At 44.0% G+C, this 25,030-nt stretch overlaps 1 protein-coding gene across 2 annotated transcripts; it reads right to left on the bottom strand.

Annotated features, from left to right (window-relative positions):
* Nucleotides 1-936: 936 nt before the first annotated feature.
* Nucleotides 937-19,282, bottom strand: ZNF12 (zinc finger protein 12). Of its 2 annotated transcripts, none has more exons than XM_002817694.6 (5): nt 18,757-19,282; nt 17,504-17,568; nt 10,105-10,231; nt 9,759-9,854; nt 937-5,090 (listed from the first exon to the last, which is right to left on the bottom strand). In XM_002817694.6, exons 2-5 carry the CDS (start codon nt 17,516-17,518, stop codon nt 3,235-3,237), a joined length of 2,094 nt encoding a protein of 697 aa, XP_002817740.4. In that variant the 5' UTR covers nt 17,519-17,568; nt 18,757-19,282; the 3' UTR covers nt 937-3,234. The 2 variants fall into 2 exon arrangements, with proteins under 2 accessions (XP_002817740.4, XP_024105791.1); XM_024250023.3 differs by lacking the exon at nt 18,757-19,282 and adding an exon at nt 18,364-18,418.
* Between the last annotated feature and the right edge of the window lie 5,748 nt (nt 19,283-25,030).

Raw genomic sequence — 25,030 nt, forward strand, 5'->3', positions numbered from 1 at the left:
ATCCCAGCACTTTGGGAGGCCGAGGTGGGCAGATCACGAGGTCAGGAGATTAAGGCCATCCAGGCCAACATGGTGAAACCCCATCTCTACTAAAAATACAAAAGTTAGTTGGGCGTGGTGACGGGCACCTGTAGTCCCAGCTACTTGGGAGGCTGAGACAGGAGAATTGCTTGAACCCAGGAGGCAGAGTCTGCAGTGAGCTGAGATCGTGCCACTGCGCTCCAGTCTGGTGACAGAGCAAGGCTCTGTCCGTCTCAGAAACAAACAAGCAAAAAACAAAACAAACAAACAAAAAAAGAATGTCTCCAGTCGCAGCAATGACTGGCTTTTGAAGTGAGGAGAGGATGCTCTAATGGAACCTAAGTGCTCCCATAGCACTGAGCTGCTCTCCTATCTTATGAAGGCACCGTGGTGGGCTATAATCTGCTGGGCATACTACAGAGGACTGTAAATGTATAGGGAAAAAGATTACAATTCAACTACTCTTTAAGATTTGTTCTGTCTGCCATTACCTTTCCCACAAAAGAGCCTCATTCACATCCTTAGTTCTCTGGACCCAAACACTGCTCTTATTTCTGTGACACCTCCGGGCTTGCACTATAACAAGCCAGCAGCCCACGCTAGTGCATCAATTTGGCAGGAATCATAGACTTTATATTCAATGAAGGGAAAAGCAATTTATTTTTGATGTAGTTATCTCTGTGATAGGAAGAAAAAAGCAACATAATTTTAAGAATGTATTTCCTGGTGGGCTTCATTTTAAGATGGGCCAAAAATCCCTCTTAATTTATGAAAACATTGGCATCTTTTAAACTATAAACATGTTACTATGAACACTGACTACATTACTGAAGTGGCAGTTCAGGACCACTTATATACGTACCAGACCCTTTGATGTGCAGGCAATCCATAGGATAAGAAGAAAATGCCAAGCCATTTACAGTTTTCAAATATTTTACTGAAAATGCATATTGTACAATTAACGTATAATGACACACCAGTGTGGGAAACCTCTGTAGGTATCATTTCCACAAATATGCTATGAATATAGAGTTCCTACACAAAACTATACAACTTACCAGATGTAATTCCTGTTATGTAACATAGTCACAATCATCTTGAAGAATATGGAGAAAAAGTGCTGAGTAACAAAAACAGGAGCCATGTGTGATTTTAATAAATGAAAAACATGGCATTTCAGCTCAGTGGTAAAGCAGTATATCAATCAGATGGATTAGCTATCAAGTAATCATGTGAGAGAAAACAAAATTAGATCCTTACCTCATACTATATGTTGTCAGCTAACACTGTACCAGTGATACATGAATCACATAAATTACCTCAAACAAAATTTATTCCATGTATTAGAAAAAAGGAGGTATGTCTAACATTGTGTCACATTCCAAAGGTGAATTTTGCAGGTCAACGATATTACAGTTCAAAGAAGCATACGTTTTATTGTTTCAAGTTGATTTCTAATGCTCAAACTATTTACGTCAAAACTTACAGAAAATAAATCTCTATATCAACAGCTTAAAATAAATGACTTACCTAAAGTCCACTTCTGAACTGCATAACTCCTATAAAGGTTTAAGTCTGTACCAATTAGAATGTCTTCAGTTATTAGTAACAGAGCATCCTAAATCAACTGGCTTAAAAATAAGTTTAGTCTCTCACAAAAGAAACAGTCCATAGGAGGAGTGACTACAAGGCTGGTTGGTTTAGTGGCTCAAAGACATCATCCAGGTCTCAGGGTCTTTCAGTTTTTCTGCTCAGGCCATGATTAAACTATAATCCATTGTTGAAAGATGGTTACCAGGCACCACATCCAGACAAGGTACTGTTCACCACAAGATTCCACTTCCCTTTGCTTGAATCCTTGGGCCTTTGAGAAAACCTTTTCCAGAAGTAGTCTGTCAGGTATATCCTTTGTTTTATGTCTAGAATTGGGCCCTGTGACCACTGTAAATCAACTGCTGGCAACGAGAAGGGGAGTGTCATTGGTTAAAAGTAATCAGGATTTATCTCACTTCCTTTTGAGGATAAATGGATAACCAAACCCAGCCAGCAGAGTAAGGGAGTGACAAGAAAGTCACTCGGCAATGTCTGCCACAAACCCTTATTAGAATGTGTTCTTAATTTATTCAGTAACAGGAAGGAGTAGAGCACAAGGTTTAAAAGCAGTATGATATCCAGTGAAAACACAGTTAATTCCTATGTTACACAGCATCGTGCTCTGCACTGTTATGTAAGTGTCCAAATAAAAAATAGTAGAAAAAAACAATAGATACAAATGGGAATATTTTAAGTACATCTTAAAACTGTGTAGAGTGCAATGATTTTCTCACTCCTGGAGAACTGGCATTAACAATTTTAAATTACCTAAGCAAAGTTTTCTATCTATTTTATACATGGATATTTATCTCTCTGGCTGACTCAGATACAGTTGAAAACATTATAAAAGCATTGGTCCTTTAGAGCTGATATTGTTCATTAAGAATGATCAAATGCATTAAATCCTAGAGAAGAGTGCAAGAAAAAGTATACTTTATACCTATCAAATGATATTAACGTAGTGCTGTTTAGAATACTCTTACCATATGAATTACAAAATTAATAAGGATACAATGTTTTTTCAAACATGATTCGAAGTGAACATACAATTCCTGTAATGTAATGTAATAAAAACAACCCTCTACACCAAACATAAGTCCTATGTTCTTTGGGAACTGCTTACATGAGTTTAAGGTTACTGACTTAACTAGCTATCCTGATGACTTTACAGCTTCTATTTACACAAGGAATATGTTTATTCACAGCAGGAATCTTCTCTGTTTCTTTTTTTTTTTTCTTTTCAAGTTTGCTATTGTAGCAGAAACATATCTTTTAGTATTAACAGTTTCCAAAGGATTATGTCTTCCACATTCCTTATATTGATAGATTTCCCCTTGGCTATGAATTCCCTGATATGCAAAACAGTTCCAATCCATGGCGACGTGTATATACATTCTTAATATTTATAAATTTTTACTTGTCTATAGTCTAGTATTGTTATACCATGTGGTCTTGTTATAATCATGGTTTCCATTCTGTGAGTCTTCAGACTATGAGTCCAACACACAAGGGGATGTCCACACTAACCTGTGTGAACTCTCTGATGTACAAGGTGTTTGACTTCAGGCAGGAGTTTCTGATTTACTACATTGAAAGGGTGATATAAAATGAGGTCTCACTTCAGAGAAGCCTTCCCACATCTATTACATTCATATTGCCTCTCCTATGAATTCTCTGATGGCTGTTGAATGCTGATTTGTGGTAGAATTTTTTTCCACATTCAGTACACTCATAGGGTTTCTCTCCTGAATGAGTTCTATAGTGTACAGTGAGGTATGACATCCGAGAGAAGGCTTTTCCACACTCATTACATTCAAAGGGTTTCTCTCCTGAATGAATTCGATGATGTATAGTGAGATAGGACATCTGAGAGAAGCACTTCCCACATTCATAACATTCGTAGGCTTTCTCTCCTGTGTGTGTTCTCTGATGTCGATTAAGGGCTGAATTCTGGCAGAAGGTTTTCCCACATTCACTACATTCATAGGGCTTCTCTCCTGAATGAATTCTGTGATGTATAGTGAGGTATGACATCTGAGAGAAGAATTTTCCACATATATAGCATTCATAGGGCTTCTCTCCTTTGTGTATTCTCCGATGTCTACAAAGGGCTGAGTTCTGGTAGAAGGTTTTCCCACATTCACTACATTCATAGGGTTTTACTCCTGAATGAGTTCTATGATGGATAGTGAGGTATGACAACTGGGAGAATAACTTTCCACATTCGTTACATTCGTAAGGTTTCTCTCCTGTGTGCACTCTCTGATGTCTCATGAGGGCTGAATTCAGGTAGAAGGTTTTTCCACATTCATTACATTCATAGGGTTTCTCTCCTGAATGAGTTCTATAATGTACAGTGAGATATGACAACCGAGAGAAGAATTTCCCACACTCATTACATTCATACGGTTTCTCTCCTGTATGGGTCCTCAGGTGGGTCGTGAGAGTAGACTTGCGGCAGAAGCATTTCCCACATTCACTACACTTGTAGAGTTTCACACCTGTGTGAATTTTCTGATGGTCATTAAGTGCTGACTTCTGCGAGAAGGTTTTCCCACAGTCATGACAAACATAAGGTCTCTCTCCTGAATGTGTTCTCTGATGTTGTGTGAGGTGTGTCTTCTGGCAAAAGGATTTTCCACAATAACTACATTCATAGGGCTTCTCTCCTGAGTGAGTTCTCTGATGCTGAATGAGGTGTAACTTCTGGTAAAAGTTCTTCCCACATTCATTACATTCATAGGGCTTCTCCCCTGTGTGTGTTCTCTGATGCACAGTAAGGGTTCCCTTCTGGCAGAAGGATTTCCCACACTGATTACATTCGTAAGGTTTCTCTCCTGTGTGAGTCCTCTGATGTATAATAAATTTTGACTTTTTACAGAAGGATTTCCCACATTCACTGCATTCATAGGGCTTCATTTCCATATGAGATGTCTGATGTACAGTGAGGTCTGACATCTGGAGAAAGGCTATTTCAGATCCATTCCACTTATAGGGCTTTTCTTCCATGTGATTAACAAAAACAGTGTCCTTTTGGAAGGCTTTCTGGCATTCAATATATTCAAAAGGTTTCTCCAAAATACGAATTTTCTGATAAAGACTTTCTTCGTTTAGAGTATAAGGTTCCCCATTTTGATTAAATTCATAAGCTTTATCTCCTGGATGAGTTTTCTCAAGCTTAATATGGAGGAGTGATTTCCCACATCCACTACATTCATCAGCTTTCATTCTTGCATAGCTTCCATCACTACTAATATATTCTGAAACAGACGTTAAACACTTCTCACATGAGTCACAGAGGCTATTTTTATAGGCTATTTTTCTTGAAGGAACAGGGTTCGTTTCTACATCAAAAGTTTTACCAGGAACATTACCTCTCTCCTCAATCAGGGTCTCAATGAACACAGTTTGCCTTAAAGGTTTATTTTCCTCTTCCTGGATTCTCTCTTTTAGGTCATCGGTTTGCCAGACTTCATCTAAAGAGAGACAAAATTAACCAACTTTTGTACATCTTCCTATATATATGATATGGAATGAGATTCTTGATTTGTACACAAGCATCTCTTTGTGAGTAGATGCTAGCTTCATGAACAGATGAAAATAATTCCAAGTGTACTCTTCTCCTTTATTCTTTTGCTTAAAATTACACACACACACACACACCCCTCTAGGAATGGAAAAAGGGGGAAGTAAACTGACAAAAACACATACACTTTTGATCTAATTTATATTTTGTTCAAAACTGGGTATAGAAGATAAAATATAACACAGAACAATGACTGGTAGGCGAAGAATGCTGGATGAATGGCTGACAGGGTAGAGTGATGAGGAGTGCTGTTGGACAAGGAGGGTCATAAGATGTATTCAATTAGGGATTCATTTAGGGGGAGGTAAAGCTGTACTTTACACCATATCACTTCATACCAAGTTGAGAGAGATTACAATTTAAGGCATTAGCACTGTATACTAAGATTTTTGTGGTAGCATTTTCACTAGACTACATCCTTCCAAACTATTTTGCCTTCTTTCCTCATTCCACATAGTAGAATAAACTAAATCTCCTCATGTTTAAAGGAACAGCCCTATAACCAGGGCATTTGCCCTGTAATTCTGTTTCACTTGGATGAAGAATCCCAGGAATGTGTATATATATCCTACAGGAAATATAAAATAGTCCACAGAGCTATAGGCTTATCTTGTGAGGATAGCGATGAGATCAACTGGAAACTTTAGTATTCTAATGATGCTATGATTTAATGCTAAACTCATTCTGACCATGAAATTCTACTTGTTCCTATTTGAACAGTATATTTAATAGCATGAACTCTGGTGAGGTGACCTAGGGCAAGCTACTTAGCAATTCTCTGTAGTCAGTATCCTTCACCTGCCAAATGGAGATAATGGCACCTACCTCATAAGGTGGTTGCAGGATTGCAGCAGTTAATGAAGTGCTCAGAGCAGCATCTGGCACAAAATACATGCTTGATAAGCTTGGCAATTATTCTTCCCATCTTTCAATCTCCTGACCATTTGCTTAAGCCAGTCCCACCCTGACATACTACCATCACTTAATTCTCAATGTGAGTGCTTTCCCACTCCTGAGTAGCATTTAGTGTACAAACCTTACGAATCAGATCCCTGCCCGGGCGTGGTAGCTCACGCCTGTAATCCCAGCACTTTGGGAGGCTGAGGCGGGCGGATCACTTGAGGTCAGGAGTTCAAGACCAGCCTGGCCATGATGGTGAAACCCTGCTCTACTAAAAATACAAAAATTAGCCTGGCATGGTGGTGGGCGCCTGTAATCCCAACTACTCAGAAGGCTGAGGCAGGAGAATTGCTTGAACCCAGGAGGCGGAGGTTGCAGTGAGCCAAGATTGTGCCACTGCACCCCAGCCTGGGCGACAGAGTGAGAATCTGTCTCAAAAAACAAAACAAAACAAAACAAACAAAACAAACAAAAAAAATCACATCCCTTACCATGCTCCTAAAATAACAATTTTATTTTTACTTACCTTAGAAGTGTCTGGATGAACTTGACTACTGTACTTGCTATCATGCACATTAAATGAAATGATATCAACCATAACCCCTATAACCTGTGCTTTCCCTGAACCCGCTGCCAAAATATCAACAGATCAAACGAGAAAAAAATCTGAGAGACAATACTTTTCACCACCTGGGATCACTATATGATTCCAAGCTAGGATGACAGTCATCTAACAAAAATATTCTGTTGCAGGAAAAGCAAACTATTTGTTGCACTAGGAGGGTCCTAAGAAATGTCCAAGTAGAGAGTTGTTTTGGAGGAAGTGGGTCTGCACTTTACACCTTCTCATGTCACATCAAGCTGGGAGAGATAGGTCATGATCTATCTTATCCTTGCCTTATGCTACGATCACTGTGTGCCTGATCAATGCCCAGCACATTTCACCTACAGTCTCCACCCTTATTGTTTCACTCAGTTTGCTTGACTTCCTGCCTTCATCTTCTCAAAACCTACCTTAATAGGGGATTTCCGTGCTTAAAAAAAATACTTCTCAAATCCTTTCTCATCTCAATTCCATTTCCCCTTGGAGTTGAGAATACTGTCTATAGAATCATTTTAGTACAAAGTGACTCAGCCTTGCATTGGAACATCAGCACTCCATGTAAAGTGCTGAGTTTTAATTACTTCATGCAGCGCTGTTTTCTTTTTTTTTTTTTTTGAGACGGAGTCTTGCTCTGTCACCCAGGCTGGAGTGCAGTGGTGCGATCTCAGCTCACTGCAAGCTCCGCCTCCCAGGTTCAAGGGATTCTTCTGCCTCAGCCTCCTGAGTAGCTGGGACTACAGGCGTGCGCCACCAGGCCTGGCTAATTTTTTAGTAGAGACAGAGTGTCACCATATTGGCCAGGCTGGTCTCAAACTCCTGACCTCATGATCCGCCCACCTCGGCCTCCCAAAGTGCTGGGATTACAGGCGTGAGCCACCGCGCCCAGCCCTTGTTCTCTTTTGTTAACCACAACCTTTGTCCTAGGAAGGATGGTCCTATTTCCTATTTCCTTTGAACCTCTGAATAAAAATCAGAGAAGCTGTTCTTAATCTGAATCATATAGGTGTTTTTCTGCTACTTGCAAAATATATGGGGATGTGTCCCAGGCATGCGTCATTTCTTTTTTCTTTTTTTTTTTTTTTGGAGAGACAGGGTTTCACTATGTTACCCAGGCTGGTTGCAAGCGATCCTCCTGCCTCAGCCTCCCAGGGTTGGGATTACAGGTGTGAGCCACCACATTTGGCCCAGGCATGCATATTTAGAAGTAACTGCCTGTAAATTATTTCTGAATGGATGGACAAGAAAGTTCTTTCACCTGCCTAGCTTCTCAGATAATCAAAGAAAGAAATAAATATCTCTCTATGTTACACACTACATCAAGGGATAACACGCCCCTTTCCTTACAGGACTATGATCCAAGAGCAAAACAGCTCAGGCAAAATATAGACACTATCAAATAACAGATTACTTAATCAGACTAGCTTCTTTATCCTGTCACCCCTAGGTGAAACTGAAGTTGAGGGAAGGGAGATACAGAATTCATGATAAAAGTCAGGAAGGAAAAACTTCAGGGAGGGGTCGAAGATTTGAGCTCAGACTTAAAGAATGTGTTATCTGGGGAAGGAAAGCACACCCTAATGAAATGTAAAGCTGTAGGGACAATAGTCTCATGAAGAGAAGACATTAGGAGTGTGGACCAAATGGAGTTTAGTGAATTTTGGGGAACAACAGAAAATTACTTTTTCCAGGCAATACAGGGTTAATATTGTTGAGATCCTTAAGGGACAAGGAATTAAAATTCCCTTTAGGAAGTAAAATGTAACCAGCTATAGGCTTATCTTGTGAGGCTAGCGATGATATCAACCGGAAACTTTAGATGAAGACATACTGCAAATCCAGCTAGGACTCATAGCAATCCAGGCATGACAGAATCTAGTCTTTGTTTACATTAAGTCAAAGGAAACTGAGGATATACAGAGGACAATGAAGACATTTCACACTGGACAAAATCCAGTAATCCAGAGAGATCAGTAATATCTGATGAGAATTTCAGTGGTTTCACAGGGACCACTATAGAAAAAGAAGAGATTAGTATAGTTTAGTTTATAGTTTATAAAGGGAGGTGGTAAGGTAATTAGTAATTATAATCTGGAATAGGTCATGATCAATTTCCAGGCCTGATGAGAACAAGAGCAGCTCTGTAACTGCTATCGCAGAAAATACCAGACTAGAGCCCAGGCTCAATGGTGGTAGAGACGTCATCCTGGGTGTGAGCAACATAAAATAAAAAACAAAGCCTAAAGACTCGGCACTGGAGGCACAGTTTGAGAAACTCATAATGCGAGGAAATCACAGTAGGTAGAAACAGACCCTTTAAAGACATTTCTGGAGGTGGTGGAAGCATAAACCAGACTTCATTTATGTATATAATACTTACTAAGCACCTGCCATGACAGGGTATCATTCAAGGCATTGGGAACAGAACAGAAAATAAGAAACAAGATGAAAACAAGCATTTGGTTAAAGAGGGAGACCCAGGTACTGCAGTCACCAAATTTCAGGAGGGCTGGTTCTCAGGAATGAGCAGCACTGTCCAATGAAGCACAGGTGCACATGACAAGTGGCAGAATCCACTGGCTTAGGCACAGGATGGGGACTTTGGAGTCTAACCTCAAAGAAAGAAAAGTACAAAGTAGAATAGGGTCCAGAAACAAGTCTCAGGCACTGCACGGTAAAGATTAGGAAAAAAAAACAAAAAACCAAAAGTTACGAAGAACACAAGAATCACATAAGTTATTTTTAAATGTCACACTTATAACACCTAAAAAATCCATGATAATGGTTTCTGAAAATGCTAGAAGAGCAAGCAAAGACCCAAAGTTTAAGAGAACAACAGAAGTGACTGGAATTCAATTCTGGGGAGTGGCAAGCACAGAAAAGCTCCATAAACGTAAGTTCTTACGGGGAAGGAAGAAGGCTTTGGGAGTGAGATTCAGGTTCATAGAGCATATAAGCAACTATCTCTAGTCACTTCTAAAGGTTTGGGACCATTAAAAAATCCCTGGGAAAAACACTCCCAAGTTACCGATCTCCTCACTGCCTCCACTAACACACCTGGATAGCTCTGAAGTAGGAATTCTCCTTCTACTATCCATGGCTCTTCTCCTTGCTCCAACTTGCTGATAACATCCGGTTTGATAATGTGATACCCTGTTAATGAGAAATGAAAAAGAACTTGAGCCCAGGCCGGTTGGCTTCAGGGTCTCTGTCACACGGGGAAAATGCCATTTGTGCCTTATCAAAATCAGAACTTTTCACGGGGGAGATCAAGACCAAAATGCCCTGCCTGGTGCCCAAAAACAGATTACTCACATTCCTCCCATCGAATTTTAAGTTAAAGTCATAAAATTTGTGAGAAATCCCATATATTTTAGCAACTGAGAAAGCAAGCTATCCTCACCCACAGAAACTAGATTGCTGTAGTTCTCCAGCATCACGTCCCTGTAAGTTATCTTCTGCTCAGGGTCCAGCTGCTGCCACTCCTCCTGGGTGAAGTCCACAGCCACATCCTTGAATGACACTGGCCCCTGAAATGGCACCGTGGTTGGAATTGGGTGACGTGAAATAGGCACATAGGGACAAGATCTTAGCATGCTCACTGGCAAAATTAACTATGAACATTGTGTACCTTTATTTTATATTACAGACTGTCGAAGGGAAACAAACATATCAGAAATACACTGTTCTGGGGTTCATTCAGTATACATCAAAAAAAAAAAAAAAACAAAACCAACACTGGGATTGCATGGTGAGCCAGAAACAATCCTGGCTGTTGGGAACTCTAACACCAGCAGGCACAAATCTCACCCCTGAGGAGCACAGGCCTGGGGACACTCACAGAACCCCAGGATGCACTCTGCTCCTTTGCACATTCTTCAATTTGCTTCTAGAACATTAATAATGTTGGTTCTCTTCTTACCTCCCTGGTCACTCCTCAGTCCCTTTGCTGGCTCCTCCTCTACTCCAAGTCATCCTGAATGTTGTGGGCCCTACGGCTGTCTTGAGTCTTTTTCTCTTTGCTGTCTGTACTTGCTGCTTTGATGGCGAGCCCACCTGCTTCCTGGCTAATTTAATTACCATCTATACACCAACATTTTCCAAATTCACATCATCAGCCCAGGCCTCTCTCCTAAATTCCAGACACATATGTCCCAGATGGCAAACTCAACATCCCTGAAATTCAATTGCTGTTCCTGTTCAAACGTGCTCCTCCTATAGCTACTACTGGAACCAACCCACAATATTTGCCACAATTACCAAAACAACAAACAGGCTGGGCAACACACATTCTAGTTTTTATTTTACTGCCAAGTGACCAAGCCTACAGCAGTTCAGAATGCAGCCTGCCACATGAATTATCAATAATAGCTTGGTTCAGATTTTCCTAATTCCCAGCTGGGAACCCCAAATTTCCTTTCTTCCCATGGTCCACGTTCTAAGAGAAAGGAACATTCCTGAGGAGGAACAGACAGCTGACCTGGAAACTGTCAAAACCGCATCTATAAATGTGTACATTTTGAATAAAGTGTCCCATTCACAAGTACTCACACTAGCCATTATAACTGTTTCCTTTAATATCATCCCCTCTAAAATAAAGAGAATAATGCTACCTATACATAATACCAGTATTAAGTGGACTAATCCACGAAAAGCACTTAGCATAGATTTTTGGATAAAACACATGCTTATCAATGAAACCTACTGTGATTGTTGACTTTCTACTGCGGCTCTGACCACTTTCCAAATTAGGACAGAAAATTAACCACAAAACACAGAAGTTTAAACAACTGAAGGTTATGTGGTTGTTATTTATGTAATTGGCAAGAAAGAATCATAAAACAGTGTGTGTTAAGAACAAAGATGCTGAGATGATTTCAAGAAAATATGGCAGCAGGAATGGCGTAGAAGGTGTAGAAGGAAAGGCCATGTCATGTTCAGAGCTACGTAAGATGATGACAAACTCCTGATGTTGACTGAACATCTTGGGTTTCATATGTGGAATGATTGGAATGATCCATGGGTGCAAGATGGGTTCTACTGACTCCCTGAGACACCGTGCCATTCTCTCCCAGCTCTAGATACAGGGGTATCCACAGACAGGCCTGGCTGGCCTGGGAAGGATGAGGGTAATCAGGGCTGAGAGTGTCCAGCTGCTAATGGGACACACAGTGGGGGAAGAAGTGGGTCCTGCCCCAGCCAGATGAATCCAGGTGCAGGACTGCCCCAGCAGGTGATGAGAACTTCCTGGAGAGCAATAGCTGAGCTTCCAGAAACTCTGTGCACACTTCGTTCAGACGTCATCCACCATGAGGATCAGGGGAGTCTGGAAGTTCATGTATGGCATTGCCCTGCCTTGCTGCGCAATAACAACTTGTTTATTTCTTAGGAAAGTAAGCCTGGTTTCCTTTATTCAAGTGGTAGGTCCGTGCTTAGTGTGTCCACCTGATATCTGTCAGGATGGTCACGGTGCAATGGGTGAAAACCGGCAAAGGACTTTCAAGAAGGACTCATAAGAGGAAAAATGTGAAGAAAGTCATCAGCTCAGGAAAAGTCACAAAAGGAAAGCAAACAAATGCAAGTAGATGAGTAAAGAGACCACATATATCTATGACTACAATAAGTGTGAACACACAAAATCTCTATTTTATTTTTTTATTTTCGATCTTTTTTAAATCTCTATTTTAAACCAGAATCCCTCTTACAATAAAAATATGCCAGGGACGGCCGGGCGTGGTGGCTCACGCCTGTAATACCAGCACTTTGGGAGGCCGAGGTGGGCGGATCACGAGGTCAGGAAATCGAGACCATCCTGGCTAACACGGTGAAACCCGTCTCTACTAAAAATACAAAAAATTAGCAAGCGCCTATAGTCCCAGCTACTCGGAAGGCTGAGGCAGGAGAATGGCGTGAACCCAGGAGGTGGAGCTTGCAGTGAGCCAAGATCGAGCCACCACACTCCAGCCTGGGCGACAGAGCGAGACTCCGTCTCAAAAAAAAAAAAAAAAAAAAAATATATATATATATACATGTGCCAAGGACAATATATATATATATATATATATATATATATATATATATATATATATATATATATACACACACATGTGCCAGGGACACGATCTTGACCAAAAACATACTTAGAAATAACCAAACCATTTCAGTCACACTTCTGTCCTATAGATGGTATATATTTGTTTTTGAGTCTTTCCATTAAGAGATTCTAAGCAATCTTCCTGAGAAAGAATATTTCATTCTTTTTAGAATCCCATTAGCTAGGAGAGTCCTCTGTCTAGCATCTCAGCTAGACACCCTTGAGTGTCCCTGACTCAATCCCCTCAAACCCCCACTGCATTTGTTTTTCACACTGTCAGTCTCTATTAATTTCAGCTTTTCAACAGATGACACACTTTCCCAATTAGAAGGCTTGAAGTTCTCTGTAGGACAAAACCAAAACTCAGTCCAGCATTGGGGGCTCCTGGGTCCATCTGGGTATTTATCTGCATTCCCATCCCTCAGTCCCTTAACAGGAAGTCCAAATTCTAAGGAAGCAAAAATCTCACCAGCCCTCCAGGAGACTTACTCAGGCCCCTAATGCTGGTCTCCTGAGTGACTTTACAAGCCTCTGCCACTAACCCGGATTATTCCAGGGCTGGCAAATGCCACCTTTCCCTTCCTTGAATGACTGAATCACAATACTTTGATGGTGCATTCATTTGTTCGTTTGTTCATTCATTCATTCATTCGAGACAGGGTCTTGATCTGTTGCCCAGGCTGGGGTGCAGTGGTGCAATCATAGCTCACTGCAGCCTCATATTCCTGGGCTCAAGTGATCCTCCTGCCTCAGCCTTCCAAAGTGTTGGGATTACAGGTGTGAGCCACTATGCCCGGCTAAGGATGCATTTAAAATCAGACTTCTGCTTCATCTTGGGCATTGACCAGAACGACTCCCATGATCTCCCATAATTACATCCACGAATTACCTCCTCCAAGGAGAACGTAAGCTCCTTGAGAGAAAGAAGTGCCTCTTAAAATCATATCCCAAACCCCAAGACAAATGATGTTAATGTCTAAGAAAAAAAGACAAAATGCTAGCTGAGGAGAAGGACACAGAGCTAAGCAAGGAGGGAGCTTCCTCGGGGACTCCTGAAGCCCCAGAACAGCAGGTGTCTGCTTGGTAGACTGGCTGCTGCTCTAATTGCTTTCAGCTGAGAAACACCAGTATCATGACACAAGCTCCCAAAAAAGTAGTACGTTACATTTACATTGTAAGAAATGAGCTGGGATTGCAGACAGAAGGAAAGGATGGTCCTCGTGGCTGGCTGAGCATGTGTGGGGGTGGTCAGCATGGAGCTGCTCTCTCCCAAAACCCAGCCCTCACCCCTCACTCTTGGCTGATGAGCTATTTCCCTGAGAAAAGAAGCAAACAGGAGTGCTATGTCTACTCTCTTCTCTAACCACCTCATGGGACACCTCCAGCTGTTTGCATCTCTGTCCCCTCTGGCTGACTTGAGGCCCCACAGCCATTCTCACCCCATGGGCAACAACTATTTCTCATTCTCGACAGAATCACCTCCACTATTATCTCTCCCATGAAAACAAAACAAAATGAAAAATCCTTTCTTAACCTCAACTCCTATTCCTGCTACTATCCAATTTTTCTTTTTCCTTTAGGGCAAAATTTCTCAAAAAAAAAAAAAATTCTGAATAGACCAAATTCAATTCTTCTACCACTCTCTCCTAAACTTCTCCAATCAGGATTTCCCTTACAGATCCAGCCACAGGGCCTCAGAGAGTCACATGACCTCCCCTGAGCTAAATCCCAGCACTATTTCTCAGTCTTCCTTGGGCTGGACTCCTAACAGCATTTGACACAGTTGATCACCTGTCCCTGAAGCTTCTCATTCCCTTGGCTTCAGAAACTGCACTCTCCTGGTTCTCCCTCTAGCCTGACCAGTAGCACCTTCCCAGTTCCTCCTTCTCTACCAGACTGCACATGGGAGAGCACCAGATTCGTCTCCCAAACTCCACACACACACACACACACACACACACACACACACCACACACACACACCAGATTCGTCTCCCAAACTACACACACACACACACACACACCAGATTCATCTCCCAAACTCCACACACACACACACAAGCAGATTCGTCACCCAAACTACACACATGCACACACACCAGATTCATCTCCCAAACTCCACACGCACCAGATTCGTCTCCCAAACTCCACACACACACACACACACACACACAGATTCATCTCCCAAACTCCACAAACACACACACACACATCAGATTCGTCTCCCAAACTCCACACACACACATACAACAGATTCATCTCCCAAACTCCACACACACACACACTCCCACCAGATTTGTCTCCCAAACTACACACACACACACACACACACACACCTGATTCATCTCCCAAACTACACACACACACACACACCAGATTCGTCTCCCAAACTACACACACACACACCAGATTCGTCTCCCAAACTACACACACACACACACACCAGATTTGTCTCCCAAACTCCACACACACACACACACCCCAGATTTGTCTCCCAAACTACACACACACACCAGATTCGTCTCCCAAACTACACACACACACACACACACCTGCCTTCTTGATGCTGCCACTCATCGCATACTAACACAGCTCCCAAACTACACACACACACACACACACACACATACACACACCCCTACCTGCCTTCCTGATGCTGCCACTCACTGCATACCAACACAGCCCAAATTTTAAACATCTGAAACCTAATTCTGGCCTTTTCTCAAGCCTGCCTGACCCACAGTCTTTCCCATCCAGCTTCAGGCAACCTCATTTTCGTAGTAGCCACTCTGGGAGCCACGCAAGTGCTTTTCCCATGGGGGAAGCACGATATGATGAACACTTTAGGAGAAATACTCGACATGGGAAATGCAATATGCCTGGGCTTGTGGAGGAAAGTAGCGGCATAGAAAGAAAATCTCTACAACAGTAGAGAGACCAAAAAATAAGCTATTTTAATGACAGCAGGGAGAGGATAGGGGACAGGATAAAAACCATCTAGAATATGACATGAACAAACTCAAACAATCGCGAGGTCAGAAAATGGACGAGTTTAGAAAGAATCCCATCTTTCTTGATAGGGCTACAGGCTGGACGATGGAACAATGAATCAATAGGAACAAGAGAAGGCATAGGTGGGGGGCTCCAAATAATTATTCTGAACCTGCTGCATCTATGACCTTGAGGGGTCCTTTGGACACACTCCAAAGAAATGCTGAGCAGGTGGCTGGACAGTTCTATGTGGGAGAACCAACACAGAGCTGGTGGTTAGAAGCACAGGAGGGTGACATCAGATAGGTACAGAGTCGTAAGCAAGAGTGGACACCAACACATGAAGACCAAACAAATCATCAATTTCAGGAAGCAGGCAAGAAGAGAAAGGGCACTGAAACTGACAGAGCAAACTGCAGAGTGAGCTAAGGCAAAGATGCAAATGTCCACTAAGAACATGTGCCAGATTACTGGCAACCTTTTCAAACAATGTCAGGGGCGTGGTAGGGACAGGACCAAGACCACAGGCTATGGGATAAAACGGGCATCTATGCCAGAGATTTATTATGGTCCTTTCTGCTGTGCAACCCAGATAAACTAAGAGAAAGAAATATTTAGGGAGATGGCTTGGCATGGTGGCTCACACCTATAATCCCAGCACTTTGGGAGGTCAAGGTGGGAAAATCACTTGGCACTTGAGGTCAGGAGTTCAAGACCAGCTTAGCCCAAGTGCTTCTGAAACCCCGTCTCTACTAAAAAAAATACAAAAATGAGCTGGGTGTGGTGGCAGGTGCCTGTAATCGCAGCTACTTGGGAGGCTAAGGCAGGAGAATCGCTTGAACCAGGGATAGCGCCACTGCACTCCAGCCTGGGCAACAGAGTGAGACTCCATCTTTAAAAAAAAAGAACAGAAAATATTTAGGGAGACTAATTTAAGGGTAAGAAGGCCATTTCTGCAACGGATAGAACAGTAGAAAGAATCTACCTTTGAGACAACAATGTTTTAGTTACTAGAAATATTATGGGCTGGGCGCAGTGGCTCATGCCTGTAAGCTCAGCACTTTGGGATGCCGAGGCGGGTGGATCACCTGAGCTCAGGAGTTCGAGAGCAGCCTGGCCAACATGGTGAAACCCCATCTCTACTTAAAAAAAAAAAAAAAAAAAAAGGCCGGGTGTGGTGGCAGATGCCTGTAATCCCAGCTACTCCAGAGGCTGAGGCAGGAGAATCACTTGAACCTGGGAGGTGGAGGTTGCACTGAGCTGAGATAGCGCCACTGTACTCCAGCCTGGCGACAGAGCGCAATACTTGGTCTCAAAAAAAAAAAAAAAAAAAAAGGCAAGAATTGCAATGGTTCAAGGGTTATTATTTAGGAAAGCTGTTGATAATGATCTCAAAGGAATCTTTAAAATTCATGCAAAAACAAAAGTGATTGTTCTTACGGTCAATGTAAGTCAAGGAATGGATGGTATTTATCATTTTTTGTGATAAATGCCAAGAACATGAGACGCTTGTACTCTGGCTTCAAGAACTCTTTAAGGATCACGCTATCTGCGCATATGAATATGATAAAAAGGCTTGGTGCTGATGGCTACTGTTCTGTCTGACCAAATCTTGTATCTATTTCTACTTTCCCATTTTAAAGTTTGAACCCTTAATTTCCTCCTAAGGTGTACTGTCAATCAGAGTAGAGAATAAATACATGAACAGAAACACTCACCAGGGATTTATTCATTTTCTGCTGCTCTTGGAAAAATCTGGAGGACTGTGAAAGCGGAGGCAGATCTGGGGAAGGAAAACCCGAGCCATGGCGTTATGAGCGGTCTGGCCTGCCAAGGCGGTCATCTCCCGCCTAAAACCTACACAGAAAGTTCCAAGAAGGACATCCTGTGGGAGACTGTCCCTTTAAGCCTTCAGAAGGGATTGGAAAATGATCAGGAGGGGGACCGATCTGCACATTTGAAACTCACACATGTCTACCTTGTGAATGAGTGGATGAGATTCTCAAGGTGAATGAATACTGGATCCTACTGAAATAATCTGCCATCATTAGATGTAAGATTTAAAAAGGAATTCTGGTGACCAGCCTGGCCAACATGGTGAAACCCCATCTCTAGTAAAAATACAAAAATTAGCTGGGCGTGGTGGCGGGCGCCTGTAATCCCAGCTACTCGGGAGGCTGAGGCAGGAGAATCGCTTGAACCCGGGAGGCGGAGGTTGCAGTGAGCTGGGATCGCACCATTGCACTCCAGCCTGGGCAACAGAACGAAACTCGTCTCAAAAACAAACAAACAAACAAAAAACAAACAACAAAAAATGAATTCTGTAATACTCATCTATTTTCTTACTCTTTTAAATAAAGATCAGAAAATCCACAGGATGCCCTAAATAAAGGAATACAGTCGGCATGATTGAGTCTTTATTTGCAGAAACTTCAGGTGCTACTCAAAAGGATCTTTTATTGAGGAACTTACTCTCACTTAACTAGGATACGGGGGACAGAACACTGGCCTGGGAGATAAAACTCCTGAGTTCTACTATCAGCAACTCCACCCACAAAACCTCAGACAAGTCACCCACCTGGTAAGGCCCTTCCCCTAGCAAATGAGGCAGCAAGAGATAGCTCCTGTAGACTGTTCCTGCACTACAACGTATGATTCCACAAGAGCAGACCTAAGGGGGAATCAGCACTTAAATGAGAGAACAGAGGTGGTGACGGACGTTTAGATACGGTCGCAATCTGGAGCAGGGAGAGGAGGAAGGGGGGAGTGGAGACAACGTCCGCAGCTGAGGCTGGTGACACCCCTCACGCCCCCGTAAGCCTCGTCCTCGCCGGACCCTGCCCTCAAACCCAAACACACGTCTCTCCTAAAAGCGATCGAGACCCTCCACTGTCCCTCACTCTAAGGTCCCCTACACGCGGTGACTTCACCCGGGCCCTTCTCGCCCCGGGCCGGCAAACCCACGACTTACCCTCCTGGGGCTCCGCAGCCTCTGCCCCACGGCTCCCGACAGGCCGGGGCGGGGTTGCTGTCGCGGGCGCGCGTCTGCTCGCGAGGTCCCTTCCTGTCCACCTCGCCAAGGCCGTTCTGCTCCCGAGGGGCCCGGGCCGGGCCTACGGAACAAATCTAAGCGCGGTGTCCCTCCCGGAGCCCAGATCCGTCTCCCTGGGGCTCACCGTCCTGCGCAGCCGGGGCCGGGCCGTCGAGGACGCACACGGGCCAGGTCCGGGTCCCGCCGCCCCTTCGCCTCCGCCGCCGCCACCGCCCGGCCGGCCCCTTGGGCCCCAGAGCCGTGGGCTCCGGGGGTCGTGCTCGGGGATCCCAGCTTGAGCCTCCGCCTGGCCCGCACAGCCCCGCACCCGCTTGGGTGCCGGCCCGGATCTTCGGCGCCTAGCCCGGCAGGCTCCGCGATTCTCGCCCACCAGAGGCCAAAGCCTGGGAACTAGGGCGAGCGGTGACCTGGGGACGCACAGGAAGCTAGGGCAGTGCGGCGGCGGCGCGCATGCGCGAACACGCACACAGAGCGGGGTGCACATGCGCAGGAATGCACCGGAAGTCCGCCTCCCGGGGCCCACCGCCAGTCCCAGGACAAATACCCTGACTCTATTTCCCATGAGCCTACGCGCTCCCCAAATTTAGGAGCCGTCTTAAATGTCTCTATCTGGTCTAGCGGTTAAGAGGCTCTATGCTAAGAGAATTGGCAACCCCGAACCCCAGACTCAAATTTCTCCTTAGTTTAAGGGAACGTCTTCATGGGGATGTCTTGACTGTCTTTAAGGGAACGTCTAGAAAGTCTCTGCTTCATGTAGCATCTCGTAGACCGTGCCCGGGCCAGTCCTGCCTTACCCGAGAGCTTAAGGCTTAAAATCAATGTCCATGTGCAACCGTGACAAGTGGAACAAGAGGGTGCATCATGCTAGCTTACGATCACAATGACACATTTAACGAAAACTTTAGTAAATAGAGCCCATGGATGAAATAATAGAGGATTAGCCTTGGACAGGATACCATCCTCGCCCCAACAAGGAGAAAAGGAATTCCAGCTTTTCCAAATCACTTTGAATTAGTGATAGCTAGAAAACTGAGAGAATATGTACAGAATTGAAAGAAGAAAAAAATTAGCCAGAACTCTACTTCCTGAAGAGGATGAGGCAAGCAGAAGAAGAAATTTGCGTTTTAATGGAAAACGAAGCACATTTAGAAAGCCATGTTACTTGATTCCAACCCTGTTCGTTATCTTTGAGGTATTTTACACCTCTTTGAAAACTGTAGGTAATTGATGCAAGTTATGTTCTGTCTGGTGGAAGTTGGTTGACTTCCCACAATCACCACTAGAGAAAATCCAGTTTTGACTGCATTTCTCCACTTACATAATCATTTCAATATTCCTGATCTGCAAATATGTCTGTTTCTCAGATTCTCTCTCTCTCTCTCTTTTTTTTTTTTAATTTTGAGACAGGGTCTCACTCTGCTGTGCATGCTGGAGTTCAGTGGCGAGATCTTGGCTCACTGGTTCAAGCAATTCTCCTGCCTCAGCCTCCCAAGTAGCTGGGATTACAGGTGCACACCACCACGCCCGACTAATTTTTGAATTTTTAGTAGAAATCGGGGTTTCACCATGTTGGCCAGGCTGGTCTTAAACTCCTGACCTCAAGTGATCCACCCGCCTCAGCCTCCCAAAGTGCTGGGATTACAGGCATGAGCCACCATGTCTAGCCCTCAGATTCTCTTTTGAACCAGTTATAATATCTGCCTTTTTCCTCTTGAATTAAATAAAATCTTTAGCATGTGCTCATTTTTATATCTGTATGAGAGTCATGATTTTACTTTTATGTTTTAAGGTTTTCCAGGTTTTTGCAGAAGTCCCCGATGGAATCACATGACTGAGCCAGGAAAACCTCAGGACTGGAGTGCCTCATGAACGGTTGAAGCCCAGGTGAATCTTTTCTTGGCTCCCAGGAATGAGTCCAAAGTGCCAATAGAAATTTGCTGGCTTCTCATTTTTCAGTAATTTCCCCATTTACTAATCCTGTGTTTTACTTTGGTTTGCATTTGTTTACATTGCTAGCATCACTGATTGGGACTTTGTTTGTTTTTATTGTTTCAAGGCAAAGTCTCACTCTGCCGCCCAGGCTGGTGTGCAGGGGTACGATCTCTGCTCACTGCAACCTCTGCCTCCCAAGTTCAAGTGATTCTCCTGCCTCAACCTCCTGAGCAGCTGGGACTATAGGTGCATGCCACCATGCCCGACTAATTTTTGTATTTTTAGTGGAGACGGGGTTTTTCCATGTTGGCGAGACTGGTCTCGAACTCCTGACCTCAAGTGGTAGACCCACCTCAGCCTCCCAAAGTGGTGGGATTACAGGCGTGAAGCACCGCGCTGGGCTAGGAATTTGGTTTTATGGTCTGATCACATGGTGATCTCTGTAGTGAGATTAATGTTTGCAAAGACCTAATCTCTGTTGGGTGAGAGACCACAGAGTCTGATTTGTTATTCTATTTGTCTGTCTATTTTGAGCTGAAATCAATTAAGAATTTCATGCCCACTGGGAGGAGAAGAGCTCTTTGATATCTGGAAGGGTGAGTTTTTGCATTTTTGTGTTTACTCTTGACCCATGTGTGAAATTTTAGAATTGAAGCTCTAAGCTCTATTTCTTTGTATGTCTATGTGTCTGTAATTTAGAAAGGTCTTTACCTCTGATTGTGTGAATGTCTAATGTTTTTCCACCTCTGAATGGTATTAAAGTAGATACAGAGTTTGTTTGTTTTTGAGACAGGGTCTCACTCTGTTGTCCAGGCTGAAGTGCAGTGTGTGCGATCACAGATCACTGCAGCTTCAACCTACCTGGGCTCAGGTGTTCCTCCCACCTCAGCCTCCCAATTAGCTGGGACTACAGGTGTGTACCACCATATTCAACTAATTTTCGTATTCTTTATAGAGATGGGGTTTTGCCATGTTGCCCAGGATGGTCTTGAACTCCTGGGCTCAAGCGATCTGCTCACCTCAGCCTCCCAAAGTGCTGGGATTACAGGCATGAGCCATGATATAGAGTTTTTAAAGGTTTGCTGTTCTGATTGGCTTGTAGAGGTGTATATGTACTTATATAAATTGAATTTGTCCAAATTCTTACAAAAAAAGAGAAATTGAACTTCTATTGCTTTAACGTGCTAGAAAAGTATTTTTTACTGAAACCAAATCAAATGTTTTGGAAATTCAAGTCCACATGTAGTTCACATATATGTTATCTAGCAGTCAATGCACTCGCTGCCCAATGTGTACAGAGGCCAGGCTTCAGCTTTTGAGAAATAAAGCTTTTTTGTAAGTCAACTAGCAAGGACACAGGAGGAAATGCTCAAATCTCCCTTTCCCAGCTGGGGGCCATGTCAGGTTTTATAAGCATAGGGTAAGGAGGTGTGATTTGATTGGATCTTGCGATGAAGTAATGCTGGGAGGTGTGATCTGACTGGATCCTGCCATGGAGTGACACCAAAACTCAATCTCATTGGTTCCTAGCTCCTGCCACAGGGTGTCTGGTTCTTAAATGGGTCCCAGCTCCTGAGTCCGAGCACTTAGGTTCCACTTCATGGTCGCATGCTTGGTTAATCTGGGCATGCTCAGAGTATATGACCTTCAACCCACGGATCCATGGCAATTGGAAAACAACTGCCAACTACATTACATAAAAGTTGAAATGGACGTGGAGTGCAGTGGCTCACACCTGTAATCCCAGCACTTTGGGAGGCTGAGGCGGGCAGATCACAAGGTCAGGAGTTCCAGCCCAGCCTGGCCAATATGGTGAAACCCTGCCTCTACTAAAAATACAAAAATTATCCAGGGGTGGTGATGTGCTGAGGCAGGAGAATTGCTTGAACCCAGGAGGCGGAGGTTCTAGTGAGCCGAGATCGCGCCATTAAACTCCAGCCTGGGTGACAAGAGCAAAACTCCGTCAAAAAAAAAAAGTTGAACTAGATTTAGTCTGATGCAGTTCCAGATTTGCAAAGCATGCCCCCACCTGCCTGCCGACACCTTCCACCCCTCATTCTTGAGGGATTAGGGATGGAGGTCATGCTTCTGTATCTACTTCATGCTGACCAGGGGCACTGAGTCCCCTAAAGTTAGAGGAATGAAACTCTTGGGTTGCTGAGTTCAAACGAGTTTTGGGGTCACCCAGAGTTGCTTGAAGGGCTGGTATTGTTGTTGTAATACAGGCTGAAGGTGGAAGTGTTGGAGCCTGGAGAACAAACAGCTCACCATCACTTTAAATATATAGGACTGAAAAGTACCAGGAAAACAGTGGCCACAAGGGGCCCCAACAGAGGAAGAAACCAGGTGAGGTGCGGTATAGTGGACTCGACTGCTTTCTAAATCTCAGTGGTTGGCTGGGCACTGTGGCTCACACCTGTAATCTTACCAAAAGGGAGGCCAAGGCAGGCGGATCACCTGAGCTCAGGAGTTGGAGACCAGCCTGGCCAACACGGTGAAGTCCCATCTCTACTAAAAATACAAAAATTAGCCAGGCGTGGTGGTGTGTGCTGTAGTCCCAGCCAATCGGGAGGTGGAGGCAGGAGAATCGCTTGAACGCGGGAGGCGGAGGTTGCAGTGAGACTCCAGCCTGGGTGACAGAGGGAGACTCCCTCTCTAGATAAATAAACAAATACATAAATCTCGGTGGTTCAACTACCCTTGATACAGTTTGGCTCTGTGTCACCACCCAAATCTCATGTCAAATTGTAATTCCCAGTGTTGAGGGAGGGACCTGGTGGGAGGTGATTGGCTCATGGGGACCATCTTCCCCCTTGCTGTTCTCATGATAGTGAGTGAGCCCTCGTGGGATCTGGTTGTTGAAAAGCGTGCATCACGTCCTGCTTCATTCTCTCTGTCTCTCCCGCTCCACCGTAGCCAGACGTGCCTGCTTCCACTTCGCCTTCTGCCATGATTGTCCGTTTCCTGAGGCCTCCCCAGCCATGCTTCCTGTACAGCCTGCAGAACTGTGAGTCAATTAAACCTCTTTTCTTCATAAATTAACCAGTTTCAGGTAGTTCTTTATAGCAGTATGAAAACAGACTAATGAACCCTTCTGGTTGAAGGAATGCAGCCGTTCTGCTTGTTTGACTATTTCCTTTCTATTCATCTCTATTTCCCGGGAGGTCTTTATCCAAGTGCAATAGGAGGTATTGGTGACCGCACAGTCCCCTCAGTGTTCTGCTAGTGAATAGTTGAAGGTTGATCAGTGATCTCCTGCATTTTCAGTCTCGCATGGAAAAGCCCCCGTGTAACTGGTAAAGATATCAGTTAGAACCAGGAGGTATCTAAATTCTCCAGGAGCCATAGGTATCATGTTGATGTCCGTTTGCCAGTCTTCCCTGGCAAGGTTCTTCTGAATTGTACTGCCTTGGCCAAAAGAAGTATGGGAGTGGCTGGGCGCAGTGGCTCATGCCTGTAATCCCAGCATTTTGGGAGACCAATTCGGGTGGATCATTAGAGGTCAGGGGTTCGAGACCATCCTGACAAACATGGTGACATCCCATCTCTACCACAAATACAAAAAGTTAGCTGGGTTTGGTGCTGGGTGCCTGTAATCCCAGCTACTCGAGAGGCTGAGGCAGGATAATCACTTGAACCTGGGAGGAGGAGGTGGCAGTGAGCTGAGATTGCACCATCGAACTCCAGCTTGGGCAACAAGAGCGAAACTTCATCTCAAAAAATAAAAAAAGAAGTCCGGGCACGGTGGCTCACGCCTGTAATCCCAGCACTTTGGTAGCCCAAGGCGGGTGGATCACAAGGTCAGGAGTTCAAGACCAGCCTGGCCTAGATGGTGAAACCCTGTCTCTACTAAAAATACAAATATTAGCTGGGCATGGTGGCACGCACCTGTAATCTCAGCTACTCAGAAGTCTGATGCAGGAGAATTGCTAAAACCCAATAGGGAGAGATTGCAGTGAGCCAAGATCGCACGACTGCACTCTAGCCTGGGTGACAGAGCAAGACTCCATCTTGAAAGGAAGAAAGAAAAAGGAAATTCCCCAGGGAAGTACCTCGGCTTATTTCCTAAAGAGGTACTGAAGGAAGCAGAGTCATGTGGAGGACTGTTTCACCATTTGGCCAGGCTGGTCTCGAATTTCTGCTGGAATCAATGGAGTGAGCCACTGCACCTGGTTTTCCTCTCTCAATATCTTTCCCTCATTTCCTGCTTTAAAACTCTAGCTTGGGGTGTGGGTACAGTAGCTCATGCCTATAATCCCGG

This window comes from Pongo abelii, chromosome 6 (assembly GCF_028885655.2).
Source record: "Pongo abelii isolate AG06213 chromosome 6, NHGRI_mPonAbe1-v2.0_pri, whole genome shotgun sequence".
Lineage (NCBI taxonomy): Eukaryota > Metazoa > Chordata > Mammalia > Primates > Hominidae > Pongo > Pongo abelii.